Raw genomic sequence first — 18,751 nt, forward strand, 5'->3', positions numbered from 1 at the left:
GAATATATCTGTTAAGTCCATCTGTTTCAGAGTGTCATTCAAAGCTATTTGTTCCTGATTATTTTCTGTTTAGAGATCTGTCTGTTGATTTAAGTGGGGTGTTAAAGTTTTCTCTACTACTATTGTATTATTGATTAGTTCCTTTATGTTTGTTACTCACTCTTTTATGCATTTGGGTGCTCTTACGTTGAGTACATAAAGATATACAATTGTTATATTGTTGGATTGTCCCCTTTATTATGATTCAGTATCCTTCTTTGTCTCTTGTTATAGCCTTTGTTTTAAAGTCTGTTTGTCCCATACTTAATTATGGATACTCTTTCTTTTGACATCTGTTTGCATGATGTTTCTCTGTCCCTTCACTTTCAATCTGAAGGTGTTTTTAGGTCTAAAATGAGTCTGTTGTAAGCACCATAAACTACTTGCATAAACTACCATTTTTATGTTGCCTGTCTACACAGACTGCTGTCTCTTTAAGGGTGGCGACCCAGCTATCACTTGCCCTCCTGGCTCACCCAGTGCTGAGTCAGCTGACTTTTAAAGCTCCAGGCTCCAAGTACCACTGATTTTATAAATTCACTGAATTCAGCCCCTCTAGTTTCTAGTCAAATGCTATGGAGATTAGTCTTCCCTATGTGAGCTCCCTGGTGTAAAGGCCCATTTCTTTGCCCTCTCCAGACATGCAGCTCCCTCCCTCCTACAGGCAGCCTCCCTCCACCTTTCTGACTTTCCTAACCTTTTAGATGCAGATTCTTCTCTAAATTTAGTTGTGGAGTTTGTTCTGCCAGTCTTTGGATTGCTCTCTGGTCTATTGACTTGGATGCTGATGATATCTAGTTGTAAGTGTGGATGGGGTGAGCTCAGGGCCCCCTTGCTCCGTCATCTTCCCAAGCTAATCCTATCAGGACTTCACTATAATATTGAAATTATTTTGTGTATACATTTCTTCCTTCTTACAACATAGTGTGTCTTTAGTTTAGCATCATGTCACAATTGTACTACTTCTGGCTGTGGCTGTCTCATCCTAGTAACTGCTTTAATTTTATGCTGAGTTACTGATAAGAATAGAGTTAAAGTGGTTATAGAACAAGAGAATTTAAAATTCATTGATTGCCTCTGCATGCCAGCTTTAATGCAGGAACCTTTATTAACCTGTCAAATGTTTGTGTGCTCTCTGTGTGCCAGGCACTGTGCTGAGGCCTTGAAAAACAAAGTCAAACAAAACATGATCCTTGTCTTTATTTTACTATGCTACTTTCAGATATGTATTGTCAGATACATTTAGTAGATGAGGAAACTAGGACTAATTAGCCCAGGGTAAGGCAGCTAATGAATAACAGAGCCAGTATTCAAATTCAGGTCTGCATGATACCAAACCCATGCTTATTCCACTATAGCAACTGATCTGCCTTTTAAGAATAAATACAATTATTGATATTATGCATACAAATCCAATTTTTAATTGTAGTATTAATACTTTTAATTCCATACATTTTTTATTTTTTAAGCCTGACAGAGAAAATCAAGATTCCTTGTTTGATAGAATTTCAGAAAGTTATGCGGTGCTTTTCATGAGCATCCCTGCAAGTCGAAAGGATACATTCCTTCAGGTAAACATAGAAATTAACTGGTTATGCTAAGCATTTTTAGAGCAAATGAAATAAAAAAATAGTTATTTTATTCATTTATTAGAAGTTATTGTGTTACTTTGAAAGGAAATTGCCTGAAGTAGAGTAAGTAATGGTCAAATATGAAAAGTTATGCTTCCCCCTCAGAATATTGTATTCCCTTGCCTAAAAGTCTTACAGAATCTCCTTAGTGTGGTACAGGTATTTTGTTTGCATATTGATAATGTGAAAACTGTTGACTTATCCTATATATATTTTTGATTTTTTTCTGTGTATCTATAAAATTAATCATTTTTCTTTTCCCTTATAATATATCTTTTGATCTGTTTAAGAGGACTTGAGAAGTTTATGTTATGTGTAAGGGCTAAGCACCCGTTAAAGTAAACAAAAATGGACATAGTTATGAAGTTTTTGTTTTACTTTTCTGTCGTTATAATAACTATTGAAAAGGATTGATTAAAAGGCTTTGTGTTCTTTGTGTTCTTTTAATGTGAAATGAAAATGTGTAGGAATTTCATTAGATATTTTTAAATTTATTTTTTTTAATTTTTAAATGTTTATTTTTGAGAGAAAGACAGAGACAGAGCGTGAGCTGGGGACCGGCAGAGAGAGAGGGAGACACAGAATCCAAAACAGGCTCCGGGCTCCAAGCTGTCAGCACAGAGCCTGATGCTGGGCTCGAACTCACGAACTGTGAGATCATAACCCGGAGCCGACGTCAGACTCTTAACTGACTGAGCCATCCAGGCACGCCTGATATTTTTAAATTTAAACATCTAGCATTTCAAAGCAGAAGCCACATTCAAATACTTTTGTGTTGACATCTGTAAATCAGAAATACATTCATATTTTGAGTTGATAACTGTTTTTCTGGGTAAAGCAAACTTAAAAACAGTAAAATGTCTTTCACAATGGAAGTATAAACAAACTTAAACTGCCAAATATTTATGTTCAATCTTGACCTATCTTACTTACTCACAGTCATATACACGTAGTGTCATAAAAGGAAACCAGTAGTGCACTGGGAATAGGGAGACTTGGCTTCATGTCCAGAATCTGCTACTAATTACCTGGATGATCTTGGCAAAACATTTAGTCTCTCACTTCCACAGCTGAAAGAGGTTGATTAGAACCGTGATTCATAAATTGTTGTTTTGTGGAACAATGGTGTTCTGAAAGATGGACTAGGATTTTTCTCTCCTAATACTAAAATATTTTGTTCTTATTTGCATGTAAACGTTAGTTAATGGTTAGGATTCTTGGTAAATTGCCTAGAAATGACAAAAACAGCTCTTTCTCCTATCCATAATTTTCCACTTAGTCTATCTTTTGTGGTGAGTGAGCCTAGCCTATGTAACATGGTTTGATGAAATCAAGCCTGCTTTAACACCATGCTTTTGAGAAAAGGATAACGGGCCTATTTAATATGGACAAAGATAGTAGTAGCACCATTGCATATCCCCCATTCTCCAATGTCTAGACCTACAATTTTGGTCCAAATGTTCTCCCCTGGGTTTGATATGCCTTCTGATAGATCCTATATTTATAACCTTTCTCAAATCATGACTTGATTTTTTTCTGGGTCCCTATTTTCAGTAGCTTTTTCCAAGGAGAAATTAGAACTTGTTTATTCAAAATTCAAAGCCTCATTTGAGAACAAACAAGATGTACATCTTGGTGATTTGACCCCTTGACCTGGATTTGATCTTCTTTTAATGCTCCCTTTCTGTTTCTATGCTTGAGGCCACCTCCCTATACATCTATATCCTCCAGAGCTGTTTAAGTAGAAGTAAAGCCTCAGCTCTTATTGACCAATTTCCATTATTTTTAACTCACTCAGATAAGTTAGGGTTTTGTTACTGCTTGCTCATCTGATTTATTTTACCTAACAGAGGGAAATTTATTAATATTTAAGAATCAAAAAGTCATCTTCATATTCCACTATTCAGTACAAATTAGCTTAATCTAAACATATTTAATGTGGCTTTTACTTCTCTTTCTTCCAGGGTTATACAATGATAGACCTTCAGAAATTTTCCCAACACAATTTGACATTTGATCCTTAATCTCATGAAGATGAGATATTCACATAAAACTTCTAGTTCACCTTGTTCAATCTTTTAATTTTAATAGTCAGTATTACTTCTTATACCAAAATATAACATGTGATTATTTCTGGTAGTAAAAAAAATGTTCATGATTCACTCAATAAAATTAAATATACCAATATATTAAAGCATTCCCCCCAACCACCAAACAAAAATCATGGAATCCTTCGAAGAATATCATCATTTACCAGAAAGTTTCAGCACTCCTGGATTAGGTAACTGTGTTAGTTGCCTGTTGTTACTCTAACAAATTATCAAAAATTTAGTGACTTTTCAAACAACAGAAATTCTTTGTCTGAGACTTATAGAGTCCAGAAGTCCAAACTGAATCTCATAGGGCTAAAATTGAGGTATCAACAGGGCCAATTTCTTTCAGAGGCCCCAGAGGAGAATCCATTCCTTGTCTCTTCTAGCTTCTGCTGGCTGCCAGCAGTCTTTGGCTTCTGGTCACATCACTCTAACTTCTGTTTCTGCCATCACGTTGCCTTCTTCTCTTTTATAGTAAAATTTTCCAGAGCCTCCCTCTTATAAGGACACTTGTGATTACACTTAAGGCACACTGGATAATCCAGTATAATCTCCCCACTTAAGATCTTTAGCTTCATGAAATCTGCAAATCCCTTTTGTTGAATAAATTAACATTCCCATGTTCCAGAGATTAAGACAGTGACCTCCAAGGGACACTTAGATTCCAAAAGTTTACATTTAATATTAAGGGCTAAATGTGATTTTAAATACTTATTTGACTGCTGAATACCAGAATAATAAATTAAAATATTTTAATTTTTTAAATATAAAACTATAGTAACTTTTATGTTTAGTCACTTCCTAAGAGAAATTTAGTAGTTTAGGGGTTTTAAGTCTAATAGAATAATACAGTACCATATATTTGTTGATATCTGATCATAGTTTTACTGTGTAAACAATATATAGTTATTACAACGTACTAACTCACCTAAACAGATTTCAGTTATTTAAAAAAAGTTTGTTATTCTAGACACACACACACACACACACACACACACAAAATGGTAATTATGTGACATGATGTAGGTATTAACTAATATTATGGTGGTGATCACATTGCAGTTTATAAGCGTATCAAATCAACATGCTGTATACCTTAAACTTACACTGTGTTATATATAAATCATATTTTAATTAAAAAATACATAAATAGGGGCACCTGGGTGGTAAGATTGCGTGCTTGCTCAGAGAAGCAGTAAACACTTTGTTCATCCTATTAACATCTATGTTCTAAAACCACATCTTGTTAGGATTCTGTTATTGATATGGAAGTTTATGGAAGAGAGAGAAGATGACAAATTTAAAATACATGTATATGGGAGCATCTGGGTGTCTCAGTTGGTTAAGCATCTGGCTCGCTCAGGTCATAATCTCGCAGTTCTTGGGTTCAAGCCCTCCATCGGGTTCTATGCGGACAGCTCAGAGCCTGGAGCCTGCTTTGGATTCTATGTCTCCCTCTCTCTCTCTTCCCCTCCCCAACTCATGCTCTGTCTCTCTCAAAAATAAGTAAACATTAAAAAAATAAAATAAAATAAAATTTAAAATATGTAAATATACATTTTATTATAATGATCTACACATGTCACTTTCTAAAAGAGGATAGCAATACCAAGGTTAAATGAAATAATAATCATCAAACTTTATCTTAAAATATGATAATTAAACCTTATCTTGTTAACTTCATCCTTTATCCAAATTAAATTTTCTAAAATGCTAACAAATAGCCAAATTGACTTTATTTTCAACTCTTCTTTGCTCATGTCCCTCAGTTAGAGGTACAAAGAAGTGGGGAGTGGCCAAAAGCAAGCTATAAGAAAAAAGGGACATAGGGTGCCTGGGTGGCTCAGTCAGTTAAGAGTCTGCCTTTTTATTTCAGCTCAGGTCATGATCTCATGGTTCATGGGTTCAAGCCCTGTGTCACGCTCTGTGTTGACAGTGTGTAGCCTGCTTGGAATTCTCTCTTTCTGCCCTTACCCCCGGGTACACACTCTCTTTCTCAAAATAAATAAATTTTTTTAATTAAAATAATTAAATTTAAAAAAAAAGATAAAAGGGACATACATATTTCACAAACTTAATAATCATTTCTTTGGTAGCTGAGATAGGCTATATAAAATATGAAATTATTCTAGTATGACTCTTTTTGATAGGTGTATCCTGATTGTTTGGCACAAGCTATCTATGCAACATTCCAGGAAGCATTTCCAGAATCCAGTAATATTTTTAATGATGAATTTAAAGAAGATCTGGGGAATAATATTTTTCTTTGGCTGTCAGGTATGAGTATATCATTTACATATCGATCATTATTTTGATACCTAAAGCTTTTAGATTACAGTATCTTGTCAAAAATTAGTAGTTCTTTGCCTTACAAAACATGTCATATTAATGCCTATATTTTAAAAAAGAATGATTATTTTCTCTGAAAGTTTTGCTATATCAAAACCTGTTATTAACGTTAGAATCCAAATCATTTTATTGACGATGGGATTGTTATAGAAAATTGAATTTCGATATTTTCCATATTTTCCATAGAAATAAAGCTATATATATTTTATATTTAGAAAGTAAATATTTTAAGCTGCTTTGGAACATTGTAGACATTTTTTGGCAAATAGTATTGGGTAAATTCTAGAGCTAACTTAGTTCCTTGCGGAAATATAATCAATGATTAATCAAGAAAAAGGTTTCTTTTTTAAATCATGGTATATGTGTAAGTGGGAGTGATAGGACTGAAAGGCTGAAGGAAAGTAAAATTCTATCCTAGAGCATTTTGCTAGAGATTTAGGCAACTGAGTGTAAAACTAAGGTATAATTTCATGTTCCGGGAGTGACCTCCTCAATATTTTTTTTTATTTTTTTATTTTTATTTTTATTTTTTTTTAATATATGAAATTTATTGTCAAATTGGTTTCCATACAACACCCAGTGCTCATCCCAAAAGGTGCCCTCCTCAATACCCATCACCCACCCTCCCCTCTCTCCCACCCCCCATCAACCCTCAGTTTGTTCTCAGTTTTTAACAGTCTCTTATGCTTTTTTTTAATAATACTGCTTCACTTTTATGGACTACCAGAAGCTATTGACTATTTTTAAATTGTTCTTATAAATCTTTTGATACAAATTTTGACAGATTTTTTTAAAACTTTTTTTGCACCAATTCTTAGTAACCAAACCATTTCTGAAAGAAAATGTTATTGGGGTGCCTGGGTGGCTCAGTCAGTTAAGTGTCTGACTTTGGCTCAGGTTACGATCTCATGTTTCATGAGTTCAAGCCCCATGTCTGTCTTTAGACTTAGGTCATGATCTTGCTGGTCAGATTTCAAGCCCCATGTTGGGCTCTGTGTTGACAGCTCGGAACCTGGAGCCTGTTTCAGATTCCATATCTCCCTGTCTCTCTCAAAAATAAATAAAACGTTAAAAAAAGAAAATGTTATATATTTTAAGGAGGGCGCCCTTGAGAGATAAAGACTAGAAAGCAGCACTTAGAAACCACCCTCCCCTTCAATCAACACACACAGACCAGAGCCTCCCAATTATAGAGATAAATACAATGAATTCTAATATAAGAAATTAAAAGGGAATGGACACAGCATTCATGCCAACATTCTATAAGAAAAAAATGTGATGAAGAACAGAACAACTTTCCTGCTAACCTATTCTACTATATTGTGTCCCCCCAAAATTCATACATTGAAGTCATAACCCCCAGTACACCTCAGAATGTGGTTGTATTTCAGTATAGGACCTTTAAAGCGGTAATTAGGTTAAATGAAATAATTTCAGTGAGCTCTAATCCAACAAGACTGGTGTCCTTTGAGTAGGGAGACATCAGGGATGTGGATTCACAGAGAAAAGGCCATGTGAGGACACAACAAGAAGTTAGCCATCTGTAAGCCAAGGGAAGAGACCTCATGAGAAATCAGACCTGCTTGCACCCTGATCGTGGACATCCAGCCTCCAGAGCTGTGATACATTTCTGTTGTTTAAGTCCTCTGGTCTTTAGCATTTTTGTTATGGCAGCACTAGCAAACTAATACAGATTTTTAAAATTAACTAGAAAAAAGTTGACAAAAACAGATGAAAATTTTTACCCAGCAATTAAAAACTGGAACAGATGAAATCAAAGGCATCAAAATTGGTGAAGATGAAGTCAGGCTGTCACTTTTTACAGATGACATGATACTCTACATGCAAAACTCCACAGACTCCACCAAAAAGTCTGCTAGAACTGATACATGAATTCAGCAAAGTCACAGGATACAAAATCAATGTACAGAAATCAGTTGCATTCTTATACACTAATAATGAAGCAACAAAAAGACAAATAAAGAAACTGATCCCATTCACAATTGCACCAAGAAGCATAAAACACCTAGGAATAAACCTAACCAAAGATGTAAAAGATCTGTATGCTGAAAACTATAGAAAGCTCATGAAGGAAATTGAAGAAGACACAAAGAAATGGAAAAACATTCCGTGCTCATGGATTGGAAGAATAAATATTGTCAAAATGTCAATACTACCCAAAGCAATCTACACATTCAATGCAATCCCAATCAAAATCGCACCAGCATTCTTCTCGAAGCTAGAACAAGCAATCCTAAAATTTGTATGGAACCACAAAAGACTCTGAATAGCCAAAGTAATATGGAAGAAGAAAACCAAAGCGGGAGGCATCACAATCCCAGACGTTAGCCTCTACTACAAAGCTGTAATTATCAAGACAGTATGGTATTGGCACAAAAACAGACACAGACCAATGGAACAGAATAGAGACTCCAGAATTGGACCCACAAAAGTATGGCCAACTAATCTTTGACAAAGCAGGAAAGAATATCCAATGGAAAAAAGACAGTCTCTTTAACAAATGGTGCTGGGAGAACTGGACAGCAACATGCAGAAGGATGAAACAAGACCACTTTCTTACACCATTCACAAAAACAAACTCAAAATGGATAAAGGACCTGAATGTGAGACAGGAAACCATCAAAACCCTAGAGAAGAAAGCAGGAAAAAAACCTCTCTGACTTCAACTGCAGCAATTTCTTACTCGACACATCTCCAAAGGCAAGGGAATTAAAAGCAAAAATGAACTTTTGGGACCTCATGAAGATAAAGAGCTTCTGCACTGCAAAGGAAACAATCAACAAAACTAAAAGGCAACCGACAGAATGGGAAAAGACATTTGCCAATGACATATTGGACAAAGGGCTAGTATCCAAAATCTATAAAGAGCTCACCAAACTCCACACCTGAAAAACAAATAATCCAGTGAAGAAATGGGCAGAAGACATGAATAGACACTTTTCTAAAGAAGACATCCGGATGGCCAACAGGCACATGAAAAGATGCTCAACGTTGCTCCTCATCTGGGAAATACAAATCAAAACCACACTGAGATACTACCTCGCACTGTTAAGAGTGACTACAATGAGCAATTCAGGAGTGTATAGATGCTGGAGAGGATGTGGAGATATGGGAACCCTCTTGCACTGTTGGTGGGAGTGCAAACTGGTGCAGCTGCTCTGGAAAACAGTGTGGAGGTTCCTTGAAAAATTGAAAATAGATCTACCCTATGACCCAGCAGTAGCACTGCTAGGAATTTACCCAAGGGATACAGGAGTGCTGATGCATAGGGGCACTTGTGCCCCAGTGTTTATAGCAGCACTTTCAACAATAGCCAAATTATGGAAAAAGCCTAAATGTCTATCAACTGACAAATGGATAAAGAAGATGTGGTATATATATACAATGGAATACTACTTGGCAATGAGAAAGAATTAAATCTGGTCATTTGTAGCAACGTGCATGGAACTAGAGAGTGTTATGCTAAGTGAAATAAGTCAGGCAGAGAAAGACAGATATGATATGTTTTCACTCATATGTGGATCCTGAGAAACTTAACAGAAGACCAGGGTAGAGGGGAAGGGGGAAAATAAGTTACAGAGAGGGAAGGAGGCAAACCACAAGAGATTCTTAAACACTGAGAACAAACTGAGGGTTGGTGGGGGTGGGAAAGAGGGGAAAGTGGGTGATGGGCATTGAGGAGGGCACCTGTTGGGATGAGCACAGGGTGTTGTATGGGAACCAATTTGACAATAAATTATATATATATATATGTAATATGTATATATATATATATGTAATATGTATATAGATATAATATGTATATATCTAATATATATATATATAAAAGAAAAAAGAAATATTATTCTAAACAAAAATAATTAAAAAATTAAAAATGGAACACAGCAGATAAAAGTTATAATCCTAACATTCTAACAAAAATTTCTAAGAAATAATGAAAAAATCATAGTTGTAAGGGGAGAATACAAATTGGAAACGTAAGTCCATGGAACACACATATGTATACATGGAATTACCATGTTAATCAAAATACAGAATATGGGTGCCTGGGTGGCTCAGTTGGTTATGATTCTTGATTTCAGCTCAGATCATGATCTCACGGGTTTGTGAGCCTGAGTTCCACATTGGGTTCTGTGCTGACAGCAGGGAGCCTGCTTGATATTCTCTCCCTCCCTCTCTCTTTCCCCTCCCCCACTAGCATGCATGCTCTCTCTCTCTCTCTCAAAATAAATAAATAAACTTAAAAAAATATATAGAACATATCCAGCATGTTGCAATTTTGCAAATTGCAGTTGCAATTTTGATTTTTTTTCACCCAAGAGTCTTTTAAGATAGTGCCTTTTAATGGCAAAGTCTTTTGTGTTTATACTTAGTTCTTAATGTTTACTTTTTTGCTTTAAGTAAAATACTACAGCTTATATCATACTTAGAGTTTGGAATTTATTGAGCTGTTCTTGTTACATAATAATACATAGCAAAATATAATAAATGGTACCTACTGGCTTAATAACAAATATATGTTCTCTATTTGCTGGAAATGAAATTCTATATGTTCATGTGTGGTTGCCTTGACTAGTATACATGTGTGTTTCTATAGGATTTTATTTGTATTTACAATAGTTTTAATAGGTGTTATATCTTTACTCAATTAAAAATCCCTTTTCTCCTATAAAAATATATGAGTTCACAAAAGAAAAAACGTATTTTTGTCTAACATAAATCTTCACCTCATATAGTTTAGATACATCTTTTACTCTTAAGTTTACAGTGCATAATTTTTAGGTATTTTAGCTACCAGTAATCTAACACTGAATCAATTTTATAGACATATAAAATTAGATTTGTTCTAGTCTTTAATGATAGTTCTCTTATAGAGGCAAACATATTGATTTGACTTCCACCCAGTATTACCTAAAAAAATTAATATTATGGAAAGAATCCTTTTACTCTTGCCATGACCATGCAAGATTCTGTAGATAAAGTTTTAGGATCACTGTTATCTTAACTTTCTTGAATCATCCAAGTCATGAACAAGGCATATCTCCCTATTTGTTTAGGAGTTTGTTAATTTACCTCAGTATATTTTCTGTTTTCAGCATGTAGATCTTATATGTATTATTTTTCCTAGGCATTTGGTGTTTACTGAGTGTTATTAAAAATACTTTAAATTTCACCTTCCAATTGTTGCTAATGTATTACAATTTGCTTTTTAATTTGTATTCACTAATCAGCAAAATTCAAACAGCTTATCTGTACATACTTTAGGGTTTTCTACATACAAAATCTTATCCTCTGCAAAAAAAAAATTATATTTCTTCCAATGATTTTATTTCATTTTTTTGTATTATGCTGAATACAACTTTATAAATTCCAAAGGTACTTCACACCTGTCAGAATGACTAAAATCAACAACAGGTGTTGGCAAGGATGTGGAGAAAGTGGAACCCTTTTGCACCCTTGGTGAGAATGAAAACTGGTGCAGCCACTGTGGAAAACAGAATGGACATTCTTCAAAAAGTTACAAATAGAACTATCCTATAATCCAGCAACTGCCCAACTAGGTATTTGCCCAAAGAATACAAAAATACTAATTCAAAAGGATATGTGCACATACAATAGCCAAATTATGAAATAGCCCAAGTATCCATTGACTGATGAATGGATAAGGAAGAAGTAGAAGAATGCAAATGGGTAGAGCTACTCTGGAAAACAATATGGAGGTTCCTCAAAAAATTAAAAATATAACTACCCTATGACCCAGCAATTGCACTACTAGGAATTTATTCAAAGGATACAGGAGTGCTGATTCATAGGGGCACATGTACCCCAATGTTTACAGCAATGCTATCAACAATAGCCAAACTATGGAAAGAGCCCAAATGTCCATCAACTGATGAATGGATAAAGAAGATGTGGTTTATGTATACAATGGAAAACTACTCGGCAATGAGAAAGAATTAAATCTTGCCATTTGCAACAACGTGGATGGAACTGGAGGGTATTATACTAAGTGAAATAAGTTAGAGAAAGATATCATATGTTTTCACTCGTATGTGGAATTTGAGAAACTTGACAGAAGACCATGGGGGAAGGGAAAGGGGAAAAAATAGTTTCAAACAGAGAGGAAGGGAGACAAACCATAATAGACTCTTAAATACAGAGAAAAAACTGAGGGTTAATGGGTAGGGGGCAGGGGAAGGTGGGGAAAATGGGTGATGGGCATTGAGGAGGGCACTTGTTGGGATGAGCACTGGGTGTTGTATGTAAGTGATGAGTCATGAGAATATACTCCCAAAGCCAAGAGCACACTGTATACACTGTATGTTAGCTAACTTGACAACATATTTAAAAAAAAATAAGGAAAAAGTGGTAAATACATACAATGGAATACTACTCAGCCATAAAAAAGAAAGAAATCTTGCCATTTCCAGCAATATGGATAGAGCTAGAGAGTATAATGCTAAGTAAAAGAAGTCAGTCAGAGACAGATACCATATTATTTCACTCATATGTGGAACTTAGGAAACAAAACAAATGAGAAAAGGGAAAAAAAGAGAGAGGGAGAGGGGCAAACCAAAAAACAGACTCTTAACTATGAGAACTAACTGATAGTTACCAGGAGGGAGGTGGATAGAGGGATGGGTGAAATAGTTAATGGGAATTAAGGAGTGCACTTGTTGTGGTGAACACTGGGTAACGTATGGAAGTGTTAAATCTCTCTATTGTACACCTGAAATTAATATTATGCTATATGTTAACTAACTGGAATTAAAATAAAAACTTAAAAGAAAATCAAACCTACATTTTCTTAACATAAAAGGCTGACATGCTGGTGGGAATTTAAGTTAGTACAACTATCTTGTATAGCTGCCAATATCCACTAAAACTGAACACACGCAGACCTTTAACCTGGCATATCTATTATTCCCAGGTACATTCCTTACAGAAATTTTCATGTTTCTACACACCAGCAGTACAAAATGTTTATAACAGCACTGTTTATATGATAATCAAAACAAACTGTTCAAATTCCCACCAATAATATAAAGTTTAAATAAATTATGGAATATTCATATAATGAATACTACCAGCAATGAGAATGAACAAACTACAATTATATGCAACAGTGTGAACAAATCATACAAACATGTTTGAGAGGGAAAGAAGCCAGACACAAAAGAGTAGATCCTGTATGAGTCTACTGAGATAAAATTCAACATTTGGCAAAACTAATCTATACTGTTAAGAGTTAATATAATAGTTGTCCTTGGAAATGAAAGACTAGAAAAGAGAGCTCCTGGAGTACTGAATATTCGGTTTCTGGCTGTTGATGACATGAGTACCATGTAGTAAATTCTGAAAATTCATTGAGCTGATTTGTTCTTTTTTTGAATGTTTATATACATTGGTAAAAAGTTATATTGAAAACAAATAGTAGTAGTTGCACAAGAGTCTCTACGATTTATTTAATCATGAATATGTTTTTACAGATTTGTCTCACATTGCTTTTTCTCACATTGAATATCCATCAGGAGTCCATTCAACTTTTACTAAGTTTTTAATCTCTCATTTGTGACTATTTTCCATTGCCTAGAGCACTTGTTGAAAGAATTTTATAAGACATGTTTTTCTTATTTCTTTGTTGAAGAAAGGTTTATACCATAGATCTAAAATGCCAAATTCAGTATTCTCCTCCTTAATGTATCAAAAATTCCTGAAGTAATCACTTTTTTGGTAATAAAATAATTACCTCTATTAGGTAATAACTTTATTTACCTATCTTTACCTTATGTAATCAATTCCATTACTTACATTATAAGTTGGCTTTCATTTTGGTTGGCTTTCATTTTCACAAACAAAATTTTTATTACCAGAGTTCCTTATACACAATAAGAAAACAGAGCACCAGGAACTGTATTAGTTTCCTATTGCTGCTGTAACAAAATTACCACTTAGCAATTTAAAACAACACACTGTATTATCTTACAGTTCTGGAAGTCAGAAATCCAAAATGAGTCTCACAAGGCTAAAATCAAGATGTTGGCAGAGCTGTGTTTCTTCTACAGGTTTTGTGGAATAATTTATTTTTTTGCAACTTTTAGAAGCTGTGTACATTCTTTGCCTTGAGTCCCTCTTCCATCTTAAAAGCAAGCAATGCCTACTCAGTTTAAGATAGTGCTAAAAGAAAACAAACAGACAAACAAACAAAAAACTACCCAGCAAAGGTGTCCATCAAAAGTGAGGGTGAGATAAAGATTTTCTCTAACAAACAAAAGCTAATGGAGTTCATCAGAACTGCCTTACAAGAAACACTGAAGGGGGTTCTTCAAGCTGAAATGAAAGGACACTAATTGATAACAAAAAAAATCATGTGAAAATATACAACCCATGGGCAAAGGTAATCATACAGTTAGATTCAGAATATTCTAATACTGTAATATGGTGATGTGTTAACCACTTAATTCTAGTATAAAAGTTAAAAGACGAAGATATTGGGGTGCCTGGGTGGCACAGTTGGCTAAGTGTCCAACTCTTGATTTTGGCTCAGGTCATGATCTCACAGTTTTTGAGTTCAAGTTCTACATTAGGCTCTGTGCTGACAGTGTGGAGCCTGCTTGGGATTCTCTGTCTGTCTCTCACTCTCTCTGCCCCTCTCCCACTTGCTCTCTATCTCTCTCTGTCAAAATAAATAAATAAACATTTAAAAAAAGACAAAAATATTAAAAATAGTTATAGCTACAATAATTTCTTCATGGATACACAGTATAAAAGGATGTAAACAGTCACACCAGAAAACATAAAAGAGGGGTAGTAAAAGAGTAGTTTTTGAATGTGATTGAAGTGAAATTATTAGCATAAAATAGACTGTTATATGTTTTATGTAAGCCTCACAGTAAAAACAAAACAACACCCACAGCAAATTCACAAAAGATAAAGAGAAGGCAATCAAAGTAAGATATTATGGAAAATCATCAATTCACAAAGGAGGGCAGCAAGAGAGGAAGAAAGGAACAAAGGAGCCACAAACTACCATAAAACAATTAATAAGATGTCATCAGTAAGTCCTTACCTATCTATAATTACTATAGCTATAAATGGATTGGATTTGCCAATCAACACACATAGAGTAGATGGGTGGATACAAAACAACAACCAACATTATGCTGCCTACAAGAGACTCACTTCAGCTTTAAGGACACACATTGACTCAAAGTGAAGGAATGGAAAAGATATTTCATGCAAGTGGAAATAAATGAGAGCAGGGATAGCTATAATTATATCACACAAAATATACTGTAAGTCAAAATGATGACAAGAGACAAAGAAGGTCATTATGTAATAAAGGGGCAATTCAAGATATAACATCAGAACATCTAAATATATTAGGCAGATATTAATACATCTGAAGTGAGGAGACAATGATTCAAAATAGTAGGGGACTTCAATATGCCACTTTCAACAATGGATAAATCACTCAGACAGAAAATGAAGGGCACTTTGAACTTGAACCATATTTTAGACCAAATGACCTAACAGACATTTATCACCAGCAGAATCACCATGCAGCATCACCAGCAGAATACACATGGAACATTTTCCACGTTAGATCATATGTTAGGGCTCAAAACTAGTACTAATAAATTTAATAAGATTAAAATCATACTAAATATCTTTCTTAACCACATGTAGTAAAAAACTAGGAATAAATAACAGGAGGAAAGTTGGAAATCACAGATATGCACAAATTAAACAACATACTCCTGAACAACCAGTGGGTCAAAGAATAAATCAAAAGAAAATTAAAAATATCTTGAAAAAAATGAAAATGGAAATACAACATATCCAAATCTATAGGATGCTGGCAAAGCACTCTTAAGAAGGAAGTTTATAGTAATAACTACCTGCATTAAGAAAAAAGATTTCAAATAGACAACCTAACTTTACACCTCAAGGAACTGGAAAAAAGGACAACCTAACCCCCAAGTTAGCAGAAGGAAGGAAAAAAGGAAGATTAGAGCATAAGTAAATGAAATAGAGACCAGAAAGACAATAGAAAAAAAAATCAATGAAACTAAGAGCTGGTTTTTTGGAAAACATAAAATTGACAAACCTTTAGCTACACTAAGAAAAAGAAGATTCAAATAAATAAACATGAAAGAGGAAATATCACAACTGATACCATAGAAATATAAAGCATCCTAAGAGACCACGATGAACAATTATATAGCAAAAATTTTGGACAACCTAGAAAAAATAGATAAATTTGTAGAAACATAAAATTTATCAAGACTGAATCGTAAAAAAAAGGAAAATCTGAACAGACCAGTAATAGTATTTAAAAACTTCCCAAGAAAATATAGTCCAGGACCATATGGTTCCATTGGTGATTGTACCAAACATTTAAATAAAAATGAATGCTAATCCTTCTTAAACTCTCCCAAATGAAGAGGAGGGAACACTCCCAAACTCATTGTATGAGGCCATCATTACCCTGATACTAAAGGCAGGTAAGGGCATTACAAGAAAACTACAGGCCAGTATCCCTAATGAATATAGATGTAAAAATTCTCAATAAAATATTAGAAATCCAATTCAACAGCACATTAAAAGGATCATTATACCATGATCAAGCAGGATCTATCTCTGGGATGCAGGATGATTCAACATATGCAAATCAAATGTTATGCACCACGTTAATAAAATGAAGGAGTAAAACCATATGATCATCTTAATAGGTATAGAAAAAGCATTTGACAAATTATATCTTTTCATAATAAGAACACTGAACACATTGGGTATAGAAGGAACATACATCAACACAGTAAAAATCCATGTATGACAAACCTAGAGCTAACATATTTAATGGTGAAAGACTGAAAAGCTTTTCCTCTAAGATCAGGAACAAGAGAAAGGTACCCATTCTTACCACTCCTATTTGACATAGTATTGGAAGTCCTAGCGAGAGCAATCAGGCAAAAAGGAAAAGCCATGTAAAAGGCATCCAAAAGGAAAAGATAGAAGTAAATTCTATTCTTTGTAGATGACATACTCCTACGTACTTCATTTTACTGTGCTTCACAGATACTGTATTTTTTACCAATTGAAGTTCTGTGGCAACCCTGCATCAAGCAAGTCTATCAGTGCCATTTTCCCATTAGCATTTGCTCACTTCATGTCTCTGAGAATTTGGTAATTCTCACAATATTTCAAACTTTCTCATTATTACTATATTTGGCATGGTGACCTCTGATTAGTGATTACAACTTGCTGAAAGTTCAGATGACAGCATTTTTTAATCAAAGTATGTACATTATTTTAGACATAATGCTATTAGCACACTTAATAGACTACAGTGTAGTATAAACATAACGTTTATATGCACTGGCAAACCAAAACATTCATTTGACTTTATTGTGATATTCGCTTTGTTGCAGTGGTCTGGACATGAGCCTTCAGTAGCTCTGAGTTACACCTGTATATAGAAAACCGTCAAGACTCCACAAAAACAAACAAAAACAAAAAACAAAGCACACACTCACAAAAAAAAGACAAAAAACAAAAACGAAAAAACTGTTAGAACCTAATCAGTGAATTCAGCAAAGTTGCAGGGTACAAAACACTATACAAAATCCGTTGCATTTCTCTATACTAACAACAAAATATCTGACAAAGTAATAAAACAATCTCATTTGCAATAGCATTAATAACAATAAAATACTTACAAATGAATTTAATCAAGAAGATCAAATAGCTCTATACTGAAAACTACAAGATTTTGATGAAAGAAAAAGACACAAACAAGTGGAAAGATATCCTTTATACATGGATTGAAAGAATTAATTTTGTTAAAACGTGCATGCTACCCAAAAACGTCTATAGATTCAGTGTTATCAAGTTCTTATCAAAATTCCAATGGCATTCTTTACAGAAATAGAAAAAAGAATCTTAAAATTTGTATCCAGAACCTGGATAGCCAAAGCTACCTTGAGAAAGAACAAAGCTAGAGGCATCATACTTCCTGATTTCAAATTATACTACAAAGCTCCAGTAATCAAAATGATACTGGAATAAAAATAGACACATACGCCCATAGAATAGAATTAAGAGCCCAGAAATAAACCCTCACAAATACAGTCAACTAATACTCAATACCTACTCTCTTCCATAAGTGGTAATAGTTAAACTGGATAACCACATGTAAAAGAATGAAATTGGACTTCTATTTTATACCACTCACAAAAATTAACTCAAAGTGGGTTAAAGATTTAAAATAAGAACTAAACTATAAAACTTCTATAAGAAAACATGGGGGGAGGGGCACCTGTGTGGCTTAGTCGGTCGAGCATCTAGCTATTGATTTCAGTTCATATCGTAGTATCATGGGATAGAGCCCCGTGTTGGGTTCCACACTAAGCATGGAGCCTGCTTAAGAGTCTCTCTCTCGCTCTCTCTCTCTCTCCCGCTCTGCCCCTCTCCCCTGCTCATGCACTCTCTCTCTCTCTCTCTAAAATAAACATTAAAAAAAAGAATTAAAAGAAAACTTAAAAATAGTCTTCTATTTTTATTCATATATTTATCATTCCTGGAACCCTTATTACTCTGTGTCTGGACTGGCCC

The 18,751-nt window shown here is 34.4% G+C and overlaps 1 protein-coding gene across 7 annotated transcripts in view; it reads left to right on the plus strand.

The window, feature by feature from the left end:
* FAM227B (family with sequence similarity 227 member B) overlaps positions 1-18,751 on the plus strand; it is a 195,121-nt gene that overhangs the window by 31,861 nt on the left and 144,509 nt on the right. For all 7 annotated transcript variants that reach the window (XR_002078047.2, XM_019442162.2, XM_019442163.2 and 4 more), the window contains 2 exons: positions 1,509-1,610; positions 5,914-6,040. Coding sequence is in view for 6 of the 7 variants with exons in the window: in XM_019442162.2 (XP_019297707.2) it covers positions 1,509-1,610; positions 5,914-6,040 (229 nt within the window). In the remaining variant the exon portion in view is untranslated. The remainder of the gene's footprint in view (positions 1-1,508; positions 1,611-5,913; positions 6,041-18,751) is intronic.

The sequence above is a fragment of the Panthera pardus genome, unplaced genomic scaffold (genome assembly GCF_024362965.1).
Source record: "Panthera pardus isolate Hobbes unplaced genomic scaffold, ASM2436296v1 HiC_scaffold_24, whole genome shotgun sequence".
In the NCBI taxonomy this organism is placed as follows: domain Eukaryota; kingdom Metazoa; phylum Chordata; class Mammalia; order Carnivora; family Felidae; genus Panthera; species Panthera pardus.